General features: G+C 45.6%; 1 protein-coding gene across 1 annotated transcript in view; it reads left to right on the top strand.

The window, feature by feature from the left end:
- The window catches only part of KLHL29 (kelch like family member 29), a 1,453,205-nt gene that overhangs the window by 583,993 nt on the left and 853,888 nt on the right, over positions 1-15,324 (top strand). Inside the window, exon 4 of the mRNA XM_069605880.1 lies at positions 11,818-12,128. Within this exon, the coding sequence (XP_069461981.1) occupies positions 11,883-12,128 (246 nt within the window). The 5' untranslated portion in view covers positions 11,818-11,882. The remainder of the gene's footprint in view (positions 1-11,817; positions 12,129-15,324) is intronic.

The following is a 15,324-nucleotide window of genomic DNA, read 5'->3' as shown; positions in this document are numbered from 1 at the left end:
AACGATCCCCAACGCAATAATGTTGCCTGTTGCTAGAACACAGACTAGACAGACAAAGCAAATTAGCAGAATGGTTCAGACTTACATAAACATATTCTCCTTATCTCTTTCTCTCTCTCTCTACCTCTCTCTCTCTCTCTCTCTCTCTTGCGCTACCATTCATCATCCTCTCTGTGTGAATAGATGTCCTTCTTTATCTCACCCGCTTACTCTGTCATGCCCTCACTATCTCTACCACACATCCCCTCTCTCTCTCACAAATCCCCTCTCTCTCTACCACAACCCCAACATTCTCTGCCATACATCCCCTCTCTCTATCACACATCCCAGCTCTTTGCTACCCATACACCTCTTTTTCTGTCACCCATTCCTCTATCACATTCCCCCTTGCTCTACTACTTTCTCCACCAAACATACCATCCATCTACCATTCTCCAACCTCTATCATACTCGTCACTATCTATACCACACTCACACCTCCCTCTATAACTGTCTGTCCTGAATCTCTACACCAAGGGTCTGCAGCCTGTGGCTCTACAGATGTTTTGGACTACAGCTCTCATGAACACTCCCCATTGACTATGCTGACTAGGGTTGATGGGAGTTGTAATTCAAAACATCTGTAGAGCCAAAGGTTGCAGCCCCCTATACCATATTCCCCTTCTCTCTCTACCACTCCCCCTTTCTTTACCACACTCGCTCTCTCTACAAACCTCCCTCTCTCCCGACTGCATTCCCCCTCTCTCTACCACACTTCCCCCTACTGCTACCACACTCCCACCCCTCCCTCTACCACACCGCCTATCTCTACACACATCTCCATATCTCTACTGCACACTACCATTCTCTCTACCACAGCCCCCTTCCCTCTAGCACATGCTCAATCTCTCTATCACATTTTCAATTCTATACCACCCCCTTGTCTCTCCCAAACTCCCCTGCTCTCAATCTGTCCCTGTCTAACACAACACTGCATAGTACCCCACTATATACCCTCCTCAATTTCTACCACACTCCCCTCCATTTCTATCACATTCTCCACTATTTCTACCATGTTCCCTATCATGCTCACTGCTCCCTACCTTGCTCCTGGCCTCATGCTCCCCAATCTCACTCTCAGCATCCTTCTCCCCTGCTCTTTCTCTCTCAGCTTCATACTCTGCTGCTTGTCCACTCTCGACATCACGCTCTCCCACTCTCTGCACCACACTCTCTTGTGCACTATTGCTACCACACTCCTACATTCTCCCTTGTGCTTCCTTGCTCTCTGCACGCCCCACTCGCTTGCATTCTCAAGCCCTCTGCACCACACTATTGCACTCTCTCGCTCTCTCATTCTCTCTACCATGCTCTCTCTCTCTCTCTCGCTCTCAGTACCACAAACTTGCTCTCTTACTCTCTCTTGCTCTAAGCACCACACTCTTGCCCTTGCAGTCTCTAGATGCTGGCACCACATGTTTGCTATCGCTCAGCACTGCACTCTCCTTCTCTTTCTCTCGGCACCACAAACCTTTTGCTCTCAAACTCTCACAATCTCTCCACTGCATTTTCTTACACTCTCTTACTCTCAGAACCGCTCTCTCTTGCTTTTGACATTGCACTCTTGCTCTTGTTTCTCTTGATACCACACCTGTTTGCACCCTCTCTTGTTCTTACCACAAACTGCTTGCTTTAGCTTTCTCTTGCGACCACACTCTCTTGATATTGATCTCAGTGCCACTCTTTCTCCGCACCACACACTCTTGCACCCTATTTACCTCACTTAACCCTATATGCAGGTTGTCTCTTTCTGGGGGATGATTTTCATCTTTCAGGCAATCAGCATGTATGAACCCTCTTCCCACAAATTCCTTGTTCTCTCTCACACACCTTTGATTGCTCACACACACCTTTGTTCTTTTGCACAGAGCCTTGTTCTCTCACTGACACCCCTGTACTCCCGTGCACACACTTGTTCTCTCACCCACACATTCTTGTTCTTTCACCCACACATGCTTGTTCACTCGCCCACACACAGGTTCTCTCAACCATCTGTTTATTCTCTCACCCACATGCTTGGGCTCTTTCACAGACACTTGGTCTCTCTCATGCACCATCTCTCACCCACTTGCTCTCTATCTCTCTTACAGTCTTGCACACACCCCTACTTGCACTGTAACTGTTTCTCCATTGCACCCTCTTGGATTGTTGGCCAGTGGCTCTTTTGCCCCCTTGCAGAGACATCCACTTTTACACCCCACCTCCCATTCTGGCTCACTCCCTAGTTCTGAGTCTGCTTCACATCCTAGCTCCCACTCTTGCTCACATCCAAGCTCACTCTGATACATGTTCCTGACTGTGGTTAGTCTTACAGCCTCTCACAGACAGGTAACCGTTCTATAAATTGTAAGTCTCCTCAAGTTGTGAAGTACAATTATAAAACCCAAAGAAGATTTTGTAGGCTGATTTTACCTTGGATTCTGGTACTTGTAGACTTCAATTCAGGATGTGAGAAAACAATCTATACATCTACTTGTATTTTCTTGCTTGACATGCTTAGTATCATTATTTTTGTGTTGTGTCCTAACTCCTGTAAGTACAGTTACAAAACAGAGTTCTTTTTTAGGCACACACTGAAATTTGGCATACACAATACACCTAGTACAAATACTTTGCATACTCCTGTAAAAGAAAGCCTTTTATACTATATATGATGCTATATTATTGCCTTTAAACACTTACCTAGGGACATTTGTGAACTTGTATGGGTATGTTGTACACATGTATTGCATTATTACCTGTAAGTGTAAAATATGATAGACAACTGAAAATGCAAAATAAATTGGCTTTGCCTATTCTTATTATGTCTCTGGGCGAAACACTGCATTTTGCTGTACCACAAATGATTTCAATTTTCCTACCAACATTTTAAATCTCGTATGAAACCTGACTAAGTCAATTTTGCCAGTCTTCATACTCCCAATGTCAAGACAATCTCAGATTATATGTGAGAATGTGTGTGCTCAGCTTTCCAAGTCCAGTTATTTGATGAATAGGAAATCAATGTACATTTAAGATGAGATATGCAAGTGTCACTGACACTAGCTATAAAACTGAAGGAGCATGGTATCCTACCAGTGTGCCTTTAAAAGCACATTCTCAATTTTCCTGTCTGAAAACATTTTGATGGGCTCTCACATGCAATATACACGCAAAGTAAAACGGTGACGCCCAATTTTAGCTTGGGCTATTAGGTGGTGCTTCAGCACCACCTGAAAAGATGAAACTATTGCATTGGAGTACAGATAGGGAGAAAGGGCATATGAGGAGGGACACAAAGCCTGTAGGTGTTGTTTGGTTATTTTCCCACCCATTCACTGCCCATGACCATGCTAATCCCTCTGTCTATTCCCATTCAGTTCCTGTCCCTCCTTGCCCAAAACACCCTCCTCATGAGAACTCGTTGAGCTCACTTAATCAATATTTACTATCAAACTTTGTGCTTGAGGTGCCGGCCAGTGTTTTCTCAAAGCAGTCTTCCGTGAGATAATGGCTTAATTGGAGTTGCAAATGAGCTACTGCTGTAATGAAGATGTCTTGACCAGGTCTGCCTTCGGCAACTCGAGTTATAAGCACTGTTCATGACATTCACTGAAGATGTACAGTTAAAAACAAGCATTGGCAAAGCCAACAGTCTTGGCTTGTGTATACGTATTAGGCATTTGCCAAGCACTGCTTTTAGATGCCACGATACTCGCACCATTTTGCAGCTGCTACCATCAATGGGCAATTAATACCACTACGACAGTGCCTGGAAAGTGCCTTTCCCATAACTACATAAAAAATCTCAAACTTCTCGTTTTGACAATGCTTGTTAAAGATGGAATGTACAAGTAAGGGTCCATATTATACACATTTGTGACATTAGGACTCTTGAATCTAAGATAAACACAGTTCTAGAGAAATGATTGACAAGCAGACACCCATTTGTCACTTCACAATGGCTCAAATTCTCACCATTGAGGGTTAGGTATGCCGTTTTGCATTGATGTGCTGTGGTCGACTAACATTGCGTGTCTTTAAGGTCATGAGCCTTTATATGCTGCTTAATGACAAGAGCATGTGCATGGTTGTAGGTTGCTTACAATAGAGGAACATCTCTTACCTACTCTCCAAGAAATAGTGAGATCTTCAGTCTGTTTTAGAAATCACGGGGCTGGCCTTCTGTTAATGCTTTTGTTCCCTGAAGAGAAGTGCTTGGAGGCTGTGTTGGCCTAGGACCTGCACTTCAGTAAGAAAGGTGTATCCTGTAGGTCAACATCAAGTTATCCCTGGGGATACCAATAGAGGAGATACTCAAAGTCCAGAGTTGTGGCCTTCAGGTGCTGCGCCGAGAACAGGGTGGGAGCTGGAAGTTGGCAAAAACTAAATTGGTGCCAGTACAAGTACCCTAGTGGACCATTTAATGTGACTGCATTCAAAAATAAAAAGTGAATCTCATTACTTTATTTGATATCCACTGCATCCATTCCAATCCGAGAGCAAGCCAAGTCGATAATACGAATCCGAGTGATTTGCCCGTGGCTGAAATTACCGCAGGCAAATCCTTCACATGAGAAAGGTGCAAACTACCGAATGTTTGCACCTTTCTCATGGGAACACACATACAAACTCACACACACACACACAACACATCCATAACACCCCCCACCCACACACTTAGTACACCCACACCCCCAATATAAACAAACTACACTTATCTTGTCTTCACGTTGGTTTCTGCAGCGCCAGTTCCCTTTCACTTCCGTGATTGGGAACCGGCGCTGCAGGGTCCTTTTCTTCTCTTTTTTTTTCTTTAAATGGAAGGCTGCGGGGGTGTCGCCTGCAGCTCCCGCTCACTATACCATAAAGTATAGTGAGCGGGGCGATGTGGGGGACACCCCCACAGGCCCCATTTTTTTTTTTTATAATGCTACCACCAAAGGGTCTAACCATTAGTGTTCGAACCTTGGTGGTATCTTTTTTAGAACAAAAGGTTCATGCAAACCTTTTGATTCGGGAAAATCGTCCTAAACCAATAATATGCCTGCATTTTCTAACTCAATCTATGGAAGTTCCTTTTTTTCATTGCAGCCTTTTCTTCTCTTTCAGAGCTCCTCAATGCAATCTCCCTCTAAAATGATCGTGGTCTTGAAACCCTCTAGGATGACCCATGGACATGAAACCATCTTAAGATAACACCTGGTCTTAAATCGCTCTAATAAGACACATGATCATAAAACTTTCTCAGATGATCCATGGCCATGAAACCCTCTAGGATGACCCATGGACACACTGTCTTAAGATAACACCGGGTCTTCAATCCCTCTAAGAAGACCCATGATCATAAAACTTTCTCAGATGATCCAGGGTCCCGAAACCCACTAAAGATAATCCACAGTGATAAAACCCTCTAAGATGGTCTATGGTCACAAAACCCTCTGAGAGGATCCATGGCCCCAAAACCCTCTAAGGTGACTCATTGTCATGACACCCTCTAAGACATGACCCATCAGTGTGAAACCCTCTAAGATGATCCTTGGTCATGAAACCCTATAGGGACACCACTGCTGAAATTCTCCCACAAAGTCACTTATAGTGCCCTTGTCTGGCAGCCATCCATACAGATTCGGCCTCCTGTAGCATTGTTCATACCTTGTCATACCTGGAGATTGCTTCACAGAGGGATCCCATTGAGATGATCACCAGGTGTGGATGCACTTCAGACATCATCTGGGACCAGCCCAGCCCCCACTTGAGTGAACTGAGATGAAAGGATTAATTGGGCCCGATTTAGACTTAAGATTGTCTATGCTTCTGTTGGAATTCGAGCCTGCAATCCCCATGGTGTATCCAGATCCAATAAGCCATTGTTTAAGATTATATGTGGATGTGTAGTTGTGGTTACACATTATACGGAAGTCTAGTTTTGTTTTCTGGTTCTACTTGTAATTAAACCAAACCCGTTCAGTATGTGAGGCTCTGATTGATCCCTCTGGAACGACCTGTGTTATATACAACAATACAGTGACAGTATTTGATGACGTCTTCACTGGAATTAAAACAAACCTACCTCTTTTTGTGAGCACCCGTTCTCATGGTCCTTCTGCTAAATGACTGTTGTGACGTTAACCTCCTGAATACGCTGCATCCACATCCGTGATTTACTGACCATAATCTCTAGTGATGGAAATAATCACAAGAACAGGGCAAATGCTAATCATGGTCACACCTGCAAAATAAAAAAAGCAAAACCGACAAACGCACCACAGGCTTTGTTAAAAATAAATTGCAAACTTGATTTTGCAAATAAACAGTTTTGCAGCCAAAGGTTGCATCACTTTCTGTCGCAAGCAGGCGCACTCGGTGCATTAACGATTTGCCACACCACTGAAATGTAGTCAATGTGGTCTTCTTCCCACTGGTGGCTAGCACAAAATCGGCCCCATCTCCTAGACATTTTGTTTAGCTATATCCGATATGAATGGGTCAGCAACGTCAGATATGGGAACAAATATGAGAGATTAAAGATTGGGGAAACCCCCAGTAATAGACAGGGGCATTATCAATAAAACTGATTGGCTCTGCAAGTGTGAGACCGAGCAGGTATTGGTTTCAGCAATCACTTTCGAATATGAACCTGTGCACTGGTAAAACTGTGCATCCATCAAATTATGTCCCTGGATCAGCAGACAAATAGCAATTGAGTATTAAATAGTATTAAGGATGATTAAAAACTCTGTGATAAGAAATAAATGTTGTTTTAAGACTATATGTCAAACAGTTTTTGTGTATGACATTTTTGTATAACAGATACAACTAGTGGAAGGTTGCTTTCACTAGGCCTTTAACCACTCGTGCTGTGATACTGTCTTCATTTGGGTCCAAAAATACCTTTGCATTGACGCATAATTTGAGAAGAACGTATTAGTCATTGCTCTTAGGGCTGCCAGACAGCCCTGGGTTTTTATTACCACAACAGTCGATTATATGATGGCGTATATAGAAAAAAATAAATTGCCCATTTACATCACACTTCCTGCCAGATTCCAGCCTCTAAGCGCGTATCCGGGTTTCCAACCCAGGATGATCAGCATTGGTTTGTTTCCAAGACAAACGCATTGCCCTTGAACCATCCGTAAATGCGCAGATGGGGAGCAGGTGCAAGTGGATCTAGGTCACCTGGCCTAAGCCCCGCCCACCTGGTGCCTTCCTGCTTGCAGCTCTTTTTCACCACTTAGCAAGCCCCACCCAACTGGTGCCTTCCTGCTTGCCTCTCTTTTTCACCACTTAGCAAGCCCCGCCCACCTGGTGCTTTCCTGCTTCCCGCTCTGTTTCACCACTTAGCAAGCCACGCCCACCTGGTGCCTTCCTGCTTGCCGCTCTGTTTCCCTACTTAAGGAGCCCTCCAGCTTCTTTTCCTTTGCAGATGGGGAGCAGGTGCAAGTGGATCTAGGTCACCTGGCCTAAACCCGCCCACCTGGTGCCTTCCTTCCTGCTGCTCTTTTTCATCACTTAGCAAGCCCCGCCCACCTGGTGCCTTCCTGCTTGCCGCTCCTTTCCACCACTTAGCAAGCCCCGCCCACCTGGTGCCTTCCTGCCTGCCGCTCTTTTTCATCACTTAGCAAGCCCCGCCCACCTGGTGCCTTCCTGCTTGCCGATCCTTTCCACCACTTAGCAAGCCCTGCCTACCTGGTGCCTTCCTGCTTGTCGCTCTTTTTCACCACTTTTTAAGCCCCACCCACCTGGTGCCTTCCTGCTTGCCGCTCTGTTTCCCTACCTAAGGAGCCCTCCAGCCTCTTTTCCTTTGCAGATGGGGAGCAGGTGCATGTGGATCTAGGTCACCTGGCCTAAGCCCCGCCCACCTGGTGCCTTCCTGCCTGACGCTTTTTTTCACCACTTAGCAAGCCCCGCCCACATGGTGCCTTCCTGATTCCCACTCTTTTTCACCACTTAGCAAGCCACGCCCACCTGGTGCCTTCCTCCTTGTCGCTCTTTTTCACCACTTAGAAAGCCCCACCCACCTGGTGCCTTCATGCTTGCCGCTCTGTTTCCCCACCTTAGGAGCCCTCCAGCCTCTTTTCCTTTGCAGATGGGGAGCAGGTGCATGTGGATCTAGGTCACCTGGCCTAAGCCCCGCCCACCTGGTGCCTTTCTGTCTGCTGCTTTTTTTCACCACTTAGCAAGCCCCGCCCACCTGGTGCCTTCCTGATTCCCGCTCTTTTTCACCACTTAGCAAGCCACGCCCACCTGGTGCCTTCCTGCTTGCCACTCTGTTTCCCTACTTAAGGAGCCCTCCAGCTTCTTTTCCTTTGCAGATGGGGAGCCGGTGCAAGTGGATCTAGGTCACCTGGCCTAAGCCCCACCCACCTGGTACCTTCCTGCCTGCTGCTCTTTTTCACCACTTAGCAAGCCCCGCCCACCTGGTGCCTTTCTTCACCATCAGTGCCTTGTGGCCAATGCTGGATTTGACTTTTATGGACTTCATTTATTCACGGTGCATCACTCTTTCTCAACTCTCATTCTGGACTTCCTTTGCATCTTGTACTCATGGTGGCCCTGAATCATGCTGTTCCCATCTTCATCTTGTATCCTGGCTTGCAACATTATGTGTTACTACTGACTTCTGCAATTGTATTCGCTCTCCAATCTTGCTTCTCCACTCTTTTTGACTGTTTACTCTCTTTTCTCTCCTCCTTTCCCTTCTCCCTTTTCCTATCCCCCCCTTACTTTCTTCTATACACTTTATCAGAATTGTCCCTGGACCTAATATGATAGCAACCTCGTCTGTTTCCTCCACCCTCCCATTACTGTTTTTTTCCTCCCCACCACCCCTCCAGCACTATCTGAAATGTTGTCAGGCCTAGTATGATAGTTGCTTGTTTTGTTCCTCCCCTTCCTTTCTGCACCCCTCTCCCTCACCTTTTGTTTTTCTCCAGCTCTACCAGAAATGTTGTCAGGCCTAGTACGGTAGTCGCTTGTCTGTTTCCATTTCCTTCCCACTCCCCCCCCCCTTCCTTATCTATGTCTTAGCTCTTGCACTATCTGAAATGTCGTCAGGCCGAGTACAATAGTTAATTTCACATCCTTACTGTTCCTGGCCTGTAAGAATGTGGTTGTATTTTCCCTTCTTCCCTCCCTTGCCTTGAAGCGCTTTGAAACACATTGTGTATAGGCGCTATATAAATAAACGATCATATCATATCATATCATTCAGATTGGCATCAAAACCTTCCCCTCAAGGAATCCAAGGCCTTTGTTATTTACTGCCACGTGTAACGTTTCTATTTTAGCGACCTTTAACGAAGACAGCAAAGTTATGTGTTGCTCTATCCTTCGCGTATTGTAGAAAAACTGTTTTGTCCTGATAATTCCCTCTGAGGCTATTCTTGGTTGGTTGCTAGTTGCAATTAGATGCCTTTGCCTATGTCAACTGCTGACCAATGAACATCTATTATATTTGACTATGTTCCTCCAAAGACAATGTTCAGATTTGTTTTTAAAGAACACATCATGACGCAGTCAAGTCTATCATGGTGGAATAGACAATACATTTTCATTGAATGGCAATCATGCCATTTGAAAAGCAGTTTCTCCAGAGCTCCCCTTAGTTTCAATATTTTGTAGGTGTTTAACTAGCTTCTTTTCCAATGTTCTTATACTTTATTCATGGTGGTTTCTCCCTATCTATAGTGACCTCTAATAAGAATCATACTCGTGGGCACCAAATTACAATTGGATAAGCAGGAGCTACAGGCAGCTCCTGGGTATTCAGCAGTAACCTAGTATTAGGGAAACATGCAGTCACCAGGAGCTACCATTGGGGAATTAGGAGGTAGTGCTTAGCATTATGCAAATCTAACTTTTAGATAAAATGCAAACATATATTTATATCCATTATTTCTTATCCCATTATTCATTAAATGCCATTTAAACGTAAACCTAATGTTTGTTTATAGATTGCACCAAATGAACATAGTTGTTTTTGTTCCACACCAGTTGGTCTGGGAAGTCAAATGTAGCTCCTGGTAACTGTTGGTTTTAAGCTAACTAGGCTCTTCTAGATAAGTGGGACCTAAATAGCTCGCGATTTTGAACTCTGCATCTTGGTGTGTGTTCATTAGAGAGCATTTGAGCATTTATTTATGTATTGGTCACTGGTTAGGAGCTTATACAATCAGCAAAACTGTTTCAAATCACCCACAGGGCAACAGGGTTAGGACAGGGAAGGGAGACATGAATTACAACGAAGATAAATAAGTGAATTGACAGTACAACAAATCAGAAGAATAATAGGGAGGGGAGACAAACCTACTGTGCCTTGTGAGTGTTCAGAATGTGCAAGTGCAGAGGGTTGCAATTCATGTTATACAGAACTAGATCTCTTATAAGAAGCGCCATGGTGGGACACTAGGGCCACTGTCCCATTGATTTAAGTGTGGTATTATTTAAATCTCAAATCAAGAATACAGACTATGTCTCCCAGGGTTCCCCCCTTGTAAGGCTAGAAAACCACAAGTGAATTTGGGTAGCCTCATTACCTGATCCTGGACATGATCAATGAGCCTTGGTGTCACTACATGCAGGGGAAAAGGTGTCTAGGACTCGAACCTGGAAACAGCTGGCACTGCTAGCAGAGAAGACCAAGTTGCAGATCTCTCTGGGAATGCGGAAGACGTTGAGGGGAGTCCTACACCCTGAAGATCCCCAACTGGATTTCCAATCCTAATGGGGCCACCTTAGTACATAGAACCATGGGAAAGGTGAGAGGTGGTTCTTTCTCGAAGGAGAACCCAAACAATCCCAAAATGTCAAAAACGACTCATCCATAGAAGTGGGTTAGGTTTTGTGTTGGTCCAACCAAGAGGCATTGCAAACCTCAAGAGAGCAGAAGGGAACATACAAAGGGGTCAGCTCAGTAGGTTGGAAGATGGACGCGGAGCAGATGGTAACTAATGAAAGTGAACTGCAGAGGGGCTTAGTCTAATGTAGCAAGGATTCGCACCAGAGAGGTGACAGGGTGAATGAAAAGGCTGAAGCTATGACCCCAAGAACAAATTATACACGGATCTACAACACTCAAAGGCCAGATCCCCACAATCCTGCGATGCGGATACAAGACAGAGCGACTGCGGGATGAGATAAGAGGAGAAAGAAGGCAGAGACAAGAGAAAGATGGGTAAGCATCCCTAAAAGGAGCTAGAGTGAGAGAAAGGGTGCCGTGAGTGAGAGATCAATACTCAGGGCCAGCACTTCAACTCTAGAGCCAATTAGCTTCTGCTTCGGTAGACCAGCAATAAGAAAGTAATGAAAAAAATCCTAAGAGATCTTGCATGCGCTCCTTGTATTATTAAGATTTAAGACCTTACAATGTTACATGTTTACAGAATATGTTTGAAGGCTAAGGTTCCCCTTTGAACATATTTCTTAAAGCATGCCCCTCTGTTGTTTATTGCTATATTCCGTCTCGTATGTGAAGGAAGCTCTCCAGTAATACGAGCCCCTGCATGAGCATGCAATGTACTGCCATGTACTAAAGCAACTGGCTATACACAAAGCTGTTTCACTAATACCTTGCAAAGCTCTAAAAGCATGTTGCCGGGAGCCTTGAGCCTTAAATGTGAGTAGTGCGCCATTCAAAACTACAAACAAATGATCAGTCTTTACTACACCCAAATATTACAATAGTTCCTAGAAATATAACACATGTGAATATCAATGATGTGGCCTAACTGCTGATATGCGTTTTGATTGGTGATTTTCAGATTGTGTTAACCTATGGTCATTATTCCCTTCCAGGCGGGCATCTCATTTTCCATTGGAGGAGAAGAAAGAGTAGTAGCTGTAGCCGCAGTTCACTCGTCATGTCTCGCCACCATAGCCGGTTTGAAAGAAACTATCGCGGTGGCTGGGAACGTTGGGAATGGAGCTCGAATGGCAATCATGTCAACACCAGCAATTGCACCAATGGCAACAACCGGCCTGGGCTATTACCGTTGCCTATTGTCCCCTCTCGCCTGACCACGCCTGTTTCTTCTGCGTCCGCTACAGTGAATAGTGACACGACAGCCAATCACGGCCCCAGTCCCTCTGCAGCTGCAACTACAAAAGTAAGGCACATTTTCATGTTTGCAGTTTTCTATTCTACATTGCCTGTGCCCCCAGCGGTCCGCAAGCTAACACGTTTTTATGTCAAGTGCTTTTATTTTAATGATAGCCGCCAGTTTATGCAATGGGCACAAATGGATGAACATTTTTTTTAAAAATGTGCAATGTTAATTAACCATAGAGTACATGTTTCTTCAAATCCAGTCACTTTTAACTTAAAGAAGACATTAGGGAAACATGCCTTTTCATTCGTATTGTGTTGTTGGCATGGGAATCAGTTTATACAAGAGTCATATTCCGCCCTCGCTTATTTGTGCACATGAGCTAGCACCACAATGAAGAATAGACTTATTTCGTGAGTCCTGAAGTGAAGCTGCATTCTTAGTTTCGTCACCCCGCATTCTGCCCCAGCAACTCCATTCATACATTATTTAATTCAATAAATTAACCACAAATGGACCCCCATGTTTGTATTTTTATAGTAAGGATGATTGTGTTGAGCAGGTGAGAGTGGATCTAGGTCACATGGACTAAGCGCCACATCTGTCAATCACTGTTAAACTATTGGTGTCTTCCTGTTTTGCTGCCCTTTTCCCCTGCTTAAGCAGCCCTCCAGCCGCTTTTCCTTTGCATTTGGTGAGCAGGTGCAAGTGGATCTAGGTCGCGTGGCTTAAGCCCCACCCACCTGTCAATCACTGCAAAACTGTTGGTGCCTTCCTGTTTTGCTGCCCTTTTTCCCTACTTAAGCAGCCCTCCAGCCTCTTTTCATTTGCCATTGGTGAGCAGGTGCAAGTGGATCTAGGTCACGTGGCCTAAGCCCCAGCCACCTGTCAATCACTGATAAACTGTTGGTGCCTCCCTGTTTTGCTGGCCTTTTTCCGTACTTAAGCAGCCCTCCAGCCGCTTTTCCTTTGCAGTTGGTGAGCAGGTGCAAGTGGATCTAGATCACGTGGCCTAAGACCCACCCACCTTCTTAGCCCTGCCTCTTCCTTTCTGCTCTTAACTCTAAGATCAGGGCATCACACGCCTGGGCTTCTAAAGTGAAGGGCTGACTAAGAAAAGGGCAATTCCTGTTTTGTCATGTGCAGAGTGGGAGGACCCTGGGCCTGAACCCCTGCTCAGACAACAGGTAAGCACGTGTTGACATGCATTTTCTCCCTCCATCCCTACAGGTCATCCCTACCATCACCAGGTAATGCCAATGTCAATGACATTGCCCCTCCTCTAAGGCATGTACTCTGCACTGCCTCAACCTCACCCACATCAGCCTCAAGCCTATCAACACCCCTTCACTGTCCACAACACAGAATTTGATGCTTGCCAACGTCCGCTCAGTCATCACCCATCACCCATGCAGCAGACATCGCCAATCTCATCACTACACACAACCTTGACGCCATATTCATCACCGAAACCTGGCTGACACCCACATCTGAGATATCGTTGTCCCCGATAGCTACAGCATCCAAGAAACGGACCGGCCGAACAAGATAGGCGGTGGTCTTGTAGACATCCACAAGACCTTTTAGCCATTCACCAGAATTGACGTAAACAACATTGGCTCCTTTGAAGTACTACCCCGCTCTCCCCGATGGACACAGTCACCTTACATCTCATCTAAAGACCACCCAAATCCAGGACCCCCATCAGTGGAAACTTCTCTGACCTGGTCACCACAATGTCCCTTGAGTATGCCAACAGCATCTTAGTAGGTGACTTCAACATCCCAAGCAACAAGGCCACCAAACCGATGAAGGAAGCTCTGCTGCGCCTTAACACCCTCAGCCTCACACAGCACACACAAGAGCCAATGCTTGAGAAAGGTAACATCCTCAAACTAATGATTACAACACTGCCTTCCCTCCAATACAGCTCTCGTCTTCTGCTTGACTGGTCTAACCACCCGGTTGTGCCTTTCAAGATCCTGCACACCACTACAGTCAAACACTCCCTGCAGAAACCCATCAGACAAACCTTCAGGTCCTTCAAGAACTTTTCGGTGGAAGCCCTCATGGAAGTCCTTGCCAACCTCCACCTCAAATTGACCAAACAACCCCAACCATACTGTGACTCTCTCCTGGAAGCACTCAACAGCACCCTCTCAGCCTCCATCAACGAATGAAAGCAGAGCCCTCTTCAAAGCGGTCAAGTACTGCATCAACCTGCTACCAGGCCCTGGCATATCACACTCCATCAAAAAGTCCACCGCCATCATCAACTTCTTCGTCGACAAAATAAGCAGAATTCACCAGCACAAAGACATCAGCTCTGCATTCATAGACCCATCTTGCTTCCCTCCTCGTGAAATCTCCACACCCTGGACAACATTTTAGACCCTCTCAACAGAGGAACTAGTAGAAACCCTGGTCGCCCTCAAAGTCACATTTTATACAGATGACAACCTCCAAGCATCTATCCTCAAAACCCTACCCCTAGAAGATATCCTTCCTTACCTGGAGATCAACAACAGCTCCCTAACTCAAGGTACCTTCCCATTGACACTAAGGATAGGACGAATCCTCCCTCTACTAATGAAACCCACTCTGGATCCTGACAACCTCGGTAACTATCGCCCTAGGTAAGATCATCAAGAAAGTGGTAGCCGCGTAACTGCAGCAACACATTGACACCAAAAATCTCATCCAAATCTACCAATCCTGGTTCAGACTCAGATTCATCACAGAGACAGCAACCATGCAGGTGGTCGACAAAGGCCTCAACATCCTTGACGATGACCACCCTTACCTCCTGGTTCTAATCGACTGCTCGGCCGCTTTCAACACAGTAGACTAACAGGCACTCACAGACACCCTACATCAGAGCATGGGGATCGGCAACCTTGTCTTAAGCTGGTTCAAGTCCTAGCGTGCCAGCTGGCAAGAGTTTGTTCAGATGGACTCCTCTAGATTGCCAATGCTACCCATCACCTCTGGAGTTCCCACAGGGTTCCATCCTCTCCCCAGTGAAATTCAATCTATACATGGAGCTTCTGGGAGCCCACCTAGCCACACCCAACATCCACATCCACCAATACACCAACGACACACAGCTATACCTCAAGATCGACTCCATTAAGGACATCCACAGGCTCAAAACCTGCCTCTCGTTGGTCTAGTCTTGGATGTCCAGTGCATACTTGAAGCTCAACCCCTCCAAAACCAAATTTCTACACCTCACCAACAACACTGAACATCTAAA

The sequence above is a fragment of the Ambystoma mexicanum genome, chromosome 4p (genome assembly GCF_040938575.1).
Source record: "Ambystoma mexicanum isolate Mex_15411 chromosome 4p, UKY_AmexF1_1, whole genome shotgun sequence".
Taxonomy (NCBI): Eukaryota; Metazoa; Chordata; class Amphibia; order Caudata; family Ambystomatidae; genus Ambystoma; species Ambystoma mexicanum.
This window is presented reverse-complemented; position numbering and strand designations above follow the sequence as displayed.